The sequence below is a fragment of the Macrobrachium nipponense genome, chromosome 19, assembly GCF_015104395.2.
Source record: "Macrobrachium nipponense isolate FS-2020 chromosome 19, ASM1510439v2, whole genome shotgun sequence".
Classification (NCBI taxonomy): Eukaryota; Metazoa; Arthropoda; class Malacostraca; order Decapoda; family Palaemonidae; genus Macrobrachium; species Macrobrachium nipponense.
This window is the reverse complement of record NC_061088.1, coordinates 69,479,868-69,491,004: the sequence shown is the minus strand read 5'-3', so window position 1 is coordinate 69,491,004 and position 11,137 is coordinate 69,479,868. Positions and strand designations below refer to the sequence as shown.

At 38.5% G+C, this 11,137-nt stretch overlaps 1 protein-coding gene across 1 annotated transcript in view; it reads right to left on the bottom strand.

Annotated features, from left to right (window-relative positions):
• Positions 1-303: 303 nt before the first annotated feature.
• The window catches only part of LOC135218106 (plexin-B-like), a 535,564-nt gene continuing 524,730 nt past the window's right edge, over positions 304-11,137 (bottom strand). The window contains exons 19-21 of the mRNA XM_064254254.1: positions 6,375-6,997; positions 5,947-6,105; positions 304-2,273 (exon numbers count right to left, since the gene is read on the bottom strand). Coding sequence (XP_064110324.1) covers positions 2,118-2,273; positions 5,947-6,105; positions 6,375-6,997 — 938 coding nt within the window. The 3' untranslated portion in view covers positions 304-2,117. The remainder of the gene's footprint in view (positions 2,274-5,946; positions 6,106-6,374; positions 6,998-11,137) is intronic.

Genomic DNA, 11,137 nt, shown 5'->3' with positions numbered 1-11,137 from the left:
TTTGCCATTAAAATGTTTCATAAAATTAAATACTATTAACGTTTATTTACTTGGTCGGAAAAATGAACATTTATTGCCACAACCATTCTCAAGTCTTCGTATAAAGTTTTGTTTGAATAAGACTATAATGTCTTTTTAATTTCCTAAGTCTTCATTTTGCCAATGTAGGAGCGTGATTTTTGGATGCAAAAGTCCTTTAGTAACGTACCGATTTTTGTCGTTTTCGCGTTTGTCGAAGTCCATTTGTTACTGATGTAATTTTTTTTATAATGGTCAAAGGTTATTTGTTATTAATACAACTCATTTGATTTTCTTGGCACTCACTTTATTGGTAGTAAAGTTGCAAGATTTTACACAATGCCCTCATACACACATTTACAAAAATACTTTACATTAACAAAAGTTCTCTGTACAAATTTACAATGTCCCCAAAATTCATCTTAGTTTTTAACCTTTTAATAATATCATCTTACTAAAGCAGGTGACTTTGCATAGCACATACACTTTTACTAGACCACTTAAGGGGAAGGGTAAAAAGTAAGAGCCACTACGTAACAAGATTCAAAGAAAAACAAACATGTGTCACAGACAACTAAATTGTCAAGTCGATACAAGTAAAAAAAAATCTCCACTGAGTAAACTTGTAAATAAAAAACCAAGTTTATAGTAACGAAGTGAATAAAACTCATTCTCAAATAAAACCGTTGTAAACTGGAAAATATGGCTCCAATGTTTGTTCTTCAAAATTACACATACCTTTTGAATCGTTTGCCATTCATATAAAAAGCATTTTGATCCTATAAAGTTTATCACATCCTCCAAAAATTGCATTTATAAAATCCTAATGAAAGAAAATATATATAAATATATATCCAAGACAAAAGGGGAGGGGGCTGTTGTTGTTGTTGTTAGGACATAAAATTGTCAAGTATCAAATTTGATATATACAGAACCTATATATTATATAAATAAAGGAGACTAGTGGACAGGGTGACAGTGGATGGAAATGGAGAGCAATATAGGAAAGGATTAGTGTGATTCTCAGGCTCTGGATTAACTTACTCGAGGAGAAATGAGATTGCATTCAAGTCACGAAGGAAACGGATTCCTGGCAATTTAACACTACTAGTAATAATTTTATAATCTCTAACACTGTGTTGGTTGTGCAGTATGTGCTCATGAAAATTTAGCCATGCAATGTCGAAATAAATTAATGCAGACGCCTGGACGAAGTACACACTCCCATTCTCCCTTGAATAGAATTTTTCACACCGTAAGGTCATTTTGAAACTTAAATTTCATGTCCTTTCTTCTAAGTTACTTTATTAACTTGAAAATGGCATAGCACCAAGCAGTTTTGGAGGCATCGCTCAAAAATTAATCCGCAAGTCATCCGAGAAAGAAAAAAAAAATACTAACAAGAGTAGTACAAATGGATAAATACAATAACCCCATCATTGGTGGTTATCAAAATGAATCTCCATATAGGAGGATGCACATGGCCAGTAAGAGTTTGGGTAAATAACTAAAGCAACACGTGGAAATGTGATTTGTTAAGCACTGATGAGTATGTGTGAGAGAGTAAGAAGAAGGAACATTGTATCCTTAGGCACTATTACTAGACCACAGCGACTAACACATAAATATGAAAATTCAAAGTATCACATTCAGTTTGCCAATACAAAGGCAAAGAAGTCTTAATTGTCTAAAGTGTCAAATAACACTGCGTTTTCACTTTTATATATATGTATATACTGTACTATATACACACATCACCGTGATAAGTTCATTAGACTTTAAAAATTCAGTATCTCTAACGCAAGTTTTTCTTTGCAATTTCGAAAAAAACTCAACATTCAACTAGTATGTCATGCATAATCGCACATGAAATGCGATATCATTCACTTTGTCACTTGCTTTATTGCACAATGGAAGAGCACTTACACTCGCCATGTAAAATTAAAAAAAATCAAGCTGACTCTCCATTATAAGTTTTATATACATTATCTGTCAAGCGTAACTTTCCACTCCCTCGCCTTTTATTTTTCCAGGATGAGGAACTACAGGAGAGGACTGGTCAGAGTTCCTTGACATGGCGGGGAGGGTGTAGCGTCCCTTCATAATTCTGACAGCTGACCAGCGAGTTGAAGGGGAGGCATTGGCGCCAGGGGACCTGCATGGCTGTATGACTCCAAGATGTATCCGATTGACTGTAAACGGTGCGCCAGACTCAACTTTCGGCAATAAGTATCAGCATCCAGCGACTCCAAAATCTGCAAAGGAAAATGGAAGAGGATTAGAAGAAAAAGGGGCAATTGAAGAAACAAACAAATCAATCTCCTGTAGCTTAATGTGGGCTTGGCATCCTTCCTAGTTGCAAGCACAATAAAAAAACCTTAAAATTCTAAAACTAAAATAGATTATAAGAAGATAGGAATTTTGAGGGAAAACCAAATTTCTATTTGAAAAAAAATCTGGAGCATTACAAGATTTTAAAACTGGAGAAAAACTTTTAAGAGAGATATGCTGAAACGAAGGTTGGACAAGTATATATACGCAACTAGGAACCCAAAAAACGAAAGAGGTAACAGAGCAAGGTGAGGCATCAAGAATATAATTGCCAAGCATACTTGTACAACAGCTTCCCTCTTACATAACTGGAGTGTTAACGAAAACAAGGCCAGACGGAAAAGAAGATCGTGCAGGAAATGGCAGACAACAGAAAAAATAAATACGGAGACGACAAAGCCCAAAGTACCAAAGAACTAGGATGTGGAAAGGAAGACAAGAAGAAGCCGGCTGTACAGCAGAACCAAATGAAAGGAGCAGATTATGGTCATACAACCAAGTACGAAGACAACCGGATGGAATTGCATAAGGAAAAGAGGCGGCATTAGGTAAAAAAAGATTTTCTACTATGACAATCATTACAGCAATGAGAGACTAACTACAGCAACTACAGCTGCCGAAGACTAACAATAGCAAGTAATGTAAATTAGAGAATTAGTTTAAAAGATTGTACAAGAGATCTGTAATCCTGAGAGGGGAATCGAAGATTTAACAGGTAGATAATGGCAAACCTGATGGTTAAAGAATGACTGGACAAAAGCAGAGAGCTCATGGATGGAACTTCAAGGGATGAATGAAGGATAAGGTAATTTGAAAATAATATTCAGTGTTGGCAAAGTTGATGGTTTTTCTATTTAATTTCTGGAATTTTTAGTTTTTAATATGAATTTACAAACAAGAAAAATGAAACTAAGTAATTTTCTTGTTCTACATTCACTAGAATGCAGGTGGTCCTGTGAGAAATACACTAGCTGATTTCTTCTCAGTGTTTATATGGCTCAACAGCAGCAGAAGGAAGTTTCTTTGAAGAGGATTACGCTACTTTTAATGCCACCAAATCTCTTAAGAGGTACTGACCGACTTTAGTTTTAGTTTAATACTTTTGCTTGTATTTCTACCACGACAACACATAAGTGTCCTATGGCAGTTGTCTTGCCTGCAATAGGAGCACCACAAGCCATACTCTTCCAACACTATTTCCTGTCTCTATAGTCTTTTACTGCAACTGAGAGAGGCTCTTGGATAGGGTAAGGTGAAGAAAGGCAAACACATTTTTCTTCCTTCTCCTTATCATCTAGCTCTTCCTCCTAAGTATCAATATCTGTTCAATATCTATGGGAACTTTCTTACAGACAGTCCCTTCTTTTGAGATTGGCAGAAGCATTTCTTGATCATCAGTGGGTGTGTATGCCTATTGTTAGTCCCTGCCATTAATATGGTCGACACTGGGTTCTCACAGAGTGCTTGTGGACCAGTGTCCCTCCATTTCCTCCCGTTACATGAAGGTGGTCTCTTCTAATGTTCATACCTCGGCCAAGATACACAGAAGAATTGGTTGCCAATATACAATACCGCTGGGTACTGTGATAATCTGTATATGTACAAAAGGCTGTTAGGACTCTTCAGGTGGTGCCTGTTTTGTCCAATACTTCCAATGTGTGTGTGCATAAATTTGCACATGAGCATTCATTTATAGTTTCTATTTCTAAATAGAAAAAAGTTTAGGTGGCAAAAGTTATCCAGTTAGCAAACTCCTTTCAAGGTCCCCTGGGGCACTGAAAGGTACTGTTGGGAAGTAACTCACATATTCTCTCTCTCTCTCTCCTTCCATGAAAGAGTTCTGTGCTACACTTGATTCTGGCTTGAATCACCCTATCTTAGGGAGCAGAGGCCATGAGCTTTGCTCTTTCTGGCTTTTGCTGGGGATGTGTTTTTGGTCTTCTCCCAGTGGGAGGGATATGGTTCGAGGATGAAGGTATTGTCGGTATCTTCTGAAAGAAATATGCTGTCAGCATTTCTTCATTCTTTACCTACCTAGTCACATAGACTTGCTTGTATGTCTGCCCATAACCCTGCCTGGCTTGTTTTGTACATAGTACTGAGGTGGGGGGATTTCCTCCTCTTGCTTTGGCACAAAAGTTTGTCAAAATCAATGTGGCTTTCCCTAGGCATTCCAGGTCAACTTTCATTGTTCACACCTTTCTTAATTTGCCGATTGCTAGCATCACAATCAAATAATCACACAGGCTTTCTCTTCCCAGCATGATTCAGTTAGTGAATGTGATGTTGTATCTGCTGTTCATGCTTTTAACTGCTTCTCATCTACTCCACCTGTTGACTCTTCAGGGATGGCTGCCTTGTCTGTGGACATTGGAGAGGTTAAGGAACAGTTATAGACTTCCCTCCAAGGATCAGCAACCTAAACTACATCACATACTGATCCTGTTTCCAGCTTGCTCTCAGACTTGTTGGAATCTTCTGTTCTGTCAATGTTAGTGCTATTAGTGCTGAAGAATCAATGCTGCTCTCCAGGTTTAAAAAGTTGCATATTCCTAGAGGAAAAGCAACATAAGTTTCTCTATTCAACATGGAAACCTCACAAAATGTCAGTTGCAATCAGAAGGTGACTTCATGCTTTTGTAAGATCTGAAGGATGAGTATTTTCAGACCGCCATCCATCCAGACTCTTGAAAGTACCTGTTTTGTTTTTCAATGGGACAGTCTCCCATTCTTAGGCCTAGCAACTGCTGCAAAAGCAGCACAAGTGTTTTATACTGGTCTCAAAAGGCCTACTTTACTGGTGGATTTATCTGTGTTTGGTACTCTGCTGTCTCATTTTGTCACAATCTGAGAACTGTGATAAATTGGTAAAGTCAAAACTCAATCCGTCTAAAACTCAACCCCCCACAGCAAATAAAGTGCTTGGGTATGTTGATTGACATAGCAGCAGCAGCAGCAGGGGCCCATCCTATGAAGACACATCTCAACAAAGCTGGGGAGATCTCAGCACAATTCCTGTCCCATCATGACCAGCTTGGTTTTGGGAGGTGCTCTTAGGTCACCTGTTGTCTCCGGAGACTCATCTGCACAGGTGACTCTGCATGCATTAATTTCAATGGTGCCTGAAGCAATGCTGGTCTTACAGTGCATGCCTAGAACCATAGAGCTGGAGGACCTTTTGAGGTGGATAGATACATGTAACCTCATGTGAAGGAGTTCCACTGAATCCATCCCACTAGAAATGCTTATGTTTTCAGATACATCGAAGGTGGGATGGGATACACACTTCAATGGATCATTAGTCTCAAGGGTGTGGACTTGGAAGACATTCAGCTGCAGATCAATGGGCTCAAGTTGGATGTGGTAGTAGTAGCGCTACAGACATTCATAATATAATTTGTTGAAAGAATGGGGATCTTGGCCAGTATGGCCAAAAGTACACCCAAATTCTTCATAAATATTGATAAAATAAAATGAAGGTTAACAAAAAATAGAAAATGGAGAGGCTATAAATTAAATTTCAAGACTTGAATTAAAGATACAAGTTAAGGAAATTAATTAGCTTTTACACTTAATTTTATTGGCTGGAATACTTACCAGTTCGTGGTATTTGGTGACGTATATGTACAGTTCCTTTAGTGCTGCCAAATTATCGAAATGTCCCAAATGAGCTGCTGAAAGCTGTTGCATATGCTGACCTAATTCTTGATCACTTACAGGCTGTGCAGTTGCTACATCACTGTAGAAATTCTTCACCTGTGATGGAAATGTTCATAATAACATATTAGCAAGTTATTTATGAATCAATTTAAAACAAAGTTATAACTTACTTTGCTATACAAAAATGTGTTTCCTGAATAAGGAAAACCTTGTGATGTTTAATAACATTTTAAACTACCTGTAAACCATAAATCAAAACATTTGATACCTTAATGACAATTTTAGGTGTTATAAGTACATTTCTTGAAAACAAAATTTCCACATCTGACACTTTACAAATCCATTATTAAAATTAAATATCTTACCTGTGCTCTATACCGTGGAATATCTTTGGCGAAGAGTAGTTTATTGGAGGGTGAGTCTTTTCCCAAACGATGTTCAGTTGTTGAACATGAGTCAATGAAAGTCTGTGCTATTACAGACAGACATGAGTCAGCTGTTGGTGTCTTACCAATGTCAAATATGAAATCGGGATTCTTGATGAAATTCACCCAGAACCTTAACGGGAGGCAATTTGACTTCCAAGCATGAATCACTTCAGGATCATTGATGCCATGGGCACGTGCTGCATCATCCAAGAGATCAAAAAGCCACTTCACCGCTGGTGCTAAACCATCATTAGCACTTAATATTGTACGGAAGAAGTCGTCCACAAACTGCTGGACGGTACCTTTGGTGGACAATAATCGGGTCAAGAAGATCTCGGGAATGGCTTTGTGAGTGCCGTAAGTGCGATCACGGCCGTCTCGAGATGAACCCAGGGTACCAGAAGCATTCTCTTCTGGCACTCTCACTAAGTGGTAAAGTTGGATGCCGGTCCCACCGCCTCGACCCACCGTATTACTGCAACCATCACCGCCGCCTTCACCCACTCCACCTGGTGAATTTAAGGGGGACACGCTATTGGCGTAGGAATAATACCCTGTACCTGAAACAATGTAACATGGAAATATTTGTAAAAACTAGATTTATGTAGCTCCCAACTCTGTTTACCGAAAAGGCTGAAACTTGATTTAAAAGACTTGCAAAAAATTTAGCTGTTATGAACCATAATTCCTTAGGGCAGTGTGAATGAGCTTATTTTCTGACATCTAGCATCTTTTCTCCAAACTGTGTACCAAGTAGCAAATAATATCACTTTCCTATTAGTGTACAATAAAGCCTGCTTTTTCATTATAATGGCGACAGTAAAAAATTTAATAATTTCTGTCACAAAAGTCTAAATAATGGAAGTAAATCAAGCGGTTATTGACTATTAAGTTTAAAGTTTGGCAGCAAGATGCCGGAAAATGTACTCGTGTGACACCACTTCTAGCACTGACTGTATTGTCAAGAACAAATACCCTTTGCTGTATAATTAAGACTTAATTGGATGTACTTCCGATACAACGTAATTCATTTACATTCCCCAAGTACCTCCCCGGCTGTGAAATCCGATATCTCGTGCTGAATAAAGCCAACATATTCAATAAATTTTCATCCAGCAGCGGGGCTCATCGCCTCAACTCTAACGAATACATTAATACATTATAACTTTCTCACAAATTAAAGTTTGCCAACTGCCAAACACTTGTTTAAAAATCGAGTCCAAACGAAAAGGAACCCTGAGGAATTCTAATCCAAAGCATCCTATAACAAGGACGGCATGTCATTTACATAATCACGAAGCAGTACTCAAATGATGGGCAGTAGGGGACAAGTAATAAAAGGTGTGGTAAACTTTCTGCTTTAATTAACCGCCGGCTACTGTACGACAACGTGATCATAGTATTTAAATTAGCCGATGTATAACAAATGTATGTGTATATTATATATATATATATATATATATATATATATATATATATATATATATATATATATATATAGTGTGTGTGTGTGAATGTGTACACGTATATACATACAATATTATACAAACGTTTAGAGACAGAGAATGAACGGGCGTCAATTTTTTAGATGTTGGTGACCGGACGAGAAAAAATTTAACTTATTTTCACAGTGTATACAACCCTTGTCAATCCCACAACCCCAAGGGGAGAAAAGCAAATGACAACGTTGGCTGAGCTCCTGTGGGCACCAAAAGAGTTGGAAGGCCGAGACCTACTTGAATGAGAAGTGAAAGAAGTGAAGCTGGAGATTTGTAGAAGATAAAACCTATAAGGAGACCATTGCGTCACGCGGCGTTAGATGATGCACTGGAACCCATAAATAATGAACAGCACGTGTTTTTGCCGTGGAAACGAAAAAGAGGTAGCAGCGGATTTATAATGACCAAAGGGAAGGGGAAGGGGAAGGTGACAGGGCGTGGCAACAAGAAAGAAGAGAATGGGAGAAGAGAATGGGGGAAGAGGGGGGGGGGGGGGGGGGTTTGTAGAAGAACCCCTATCAAGCTATCATTCCTCTGCCAATGCGACTCCCGGACCACAAAATGACCACAACGACGGAAATTCCATTAGTCTTCCGCCATGACAAATGGTGAAGATGGACTCCAACGATGCTATTATGTTTCCACACCACATATCCGTGGATTCTTTCCACGTTACTCCCATAAAGCGGCTAATGAAGCAATCTTAACTATGGCGCGCCGAGACACATCAAAGGAACGATGGAGACATTCTTAGCTCACAAAGGAGAGACTGCTTAAGAGACATACTTCAATATTTGCTGCGCCGTACTGAGCCCTTGACGATAATATTTCGCAAGATACACAATATCCAAGAAAGCTTCTACCAAAAATCAATAACCTTGGCAGTAATACCAAAGGGCGTGACCCAAGTCCATAAAAAAAAATACGGTATGGTAAGTGACGACTGGAAAAAGAAATGACAAAACTAGTAACTGATGCCATTTCATCACCAAACATTCTTCAAACTATCAACTTCTTAAATCATTAAGACGAGTCTTATTAGTCGGTTGGAAAGACAAAACAAAAATTTTTTTAAAACGTTATTACACAAAGGAAAACAGTCTGTTGGGCCATGTGACTTACGAAGCGTATTTGTTAAACGGATTATTATAGTTTGTAAAAACAGCAAAAACTTCGTTTCAAGTAATATATATACTTTCAGTGAGCGTATATTACTTTTAATAATTTTTTCAAAAGTCTCTTTAAATCTGTTCCACATCATACATCATAACATTAACACAGAGCCGGAAATCATCATAGCAAAATCAATACTTAATAGAAGACTAATATAATTCTGGAATTTCCCTTGAAACCTGTCTATCATAAATACTTTTGAGACAATGATACTTGAGTAATAATATCCAGTCACTAGAAGAAGAAGAATCGGTGATCACTGCCAATTTTCCAGCACAAATAAAGAAGGCAATTTCTCTTGAAAAAACTATCTTCGTAAATCAAAAACTAAAACTCGAAAAGCATAAATAGTGTCTCACTGGCTTAATGTACCGAAGGGCAGTCGATAATTTCCGAGTAAAAGGAAAGTGTTGCTAGTTGAAAAACAATCTGTGTAGAATTTTATCTTGCACTGAAGCTACTATCCTCACTTTAAGAGGCGGGGAAAAACATGAAAGAGGAGGAGTTGCAATATTACGAGAGGCAGCTTCAATATACTAACAGAATACAAAATAGTTCTAGCAGAACCGCCTAAGTAAACAATAAATAAAATAAAGTTGGCGTAGAAACTGCCTTATTCCTTCTGAAGCGACTCATTATGGTGAAGGGAGAAGGGACCATGTTAAATCTACCAACCCATTTGTTTCCAAGTCACACTTTTAAACTGCCCGACCTCGGCAACACAAAAGATCATGACTGCCGGGGATAAAAAAACAAAGGGAATGTGTGAGGGAGGGGTAGGGCCAGCAGCAGCATTCAGAAAGGGGAGCCCGGTAAAATAATGAAAGCAGCGCAATATGTCTGTATTCGTCTATTCTTTCTTTTAATTACCTTCCCGCTACTTGACACGCAGGTGTACAGGATGAATAATACGCCAACGAACCTCCAGGTAGGCGCGTACAAAATTTGTATGTTCGTTTTATATCGGATAGAACAGAGTGGAAAAGGGGTATTAAAGAGTGAATGCTCATGTTCGTCAAAGAAGGTAAGTCGCTCCGGTTTTCTCAACATTTTAAAAATTTGAATCCTACACTTATGCTAATATTAAAGAATGTAAATAAACGCTTCGCCAAGGAAAACGATAACTCGGCCAGTTAAAACAGTCGTCGCTCGATAAATCACATAAATAATACCGGTTATATTAGTTAATAATGTAAATAAACGCTTCGCCAAGTTAAAAAAAAAAACCTGACAATTAAAAGAAAATCGCCTCTCTATAAATTCACTCGCATAATATTGATTCGTAATCATTCTCTCTCTCTCAAGGGCGCCTCCCTTGGCAACCATCACGCCCAAGTCCCTGACTGCAGACAACCAGTTCGGTAATTAGGCGGACAAACCGTTGTCCAGGGCGGGCGACTGAGAAACAGGAGCTGCTTCTCTCTTGACGATGATTAATTACTGCTCACTTAGGGTACGCTTCATGTACGCACACGACATGGAAGGAAGTGGGGAGGGGACACCCTTCGTCGTCGTCCGGGACTACGGAATGAGAGAGTAGGTGGGAAGGAGCTGTATATCATAATCTAAGGGAAAAATCAATGCTGCGGGTGTTCTGGAACTAAGAATACTGTTAATTCTCCACCTTCATATCTAACGCACCAATGTCCATTTAAGGACGGTTCTACTTAGACGCAACCTTGTAGAAAAGTAATACTGATAATAATTTTTCCGATTATTCAAATCAAGCTTGTTACTTCTGCTCCCGTGGTTTAACAGCCACCCCAAGACATTTTTTTTTTATCTTCCCATCTCGATGCCTCTACAAAAACAACCCCAGTCCACAACCTCTCCCTTCTAAATACCTCATAACGTTATGGCCAATGGGACTGAAGAGGCTCATAAAAAACTGAAAAACTGACGCGGCTCCTATTCCTCTGACGGGACCCTGGGGTTATAAAACTGCTACGCACTGATGCATGACTGCTATATATTCACTCGGTATTTACATAAAATTCAATTAAATTACTACAGATTTATTCAGCGGAC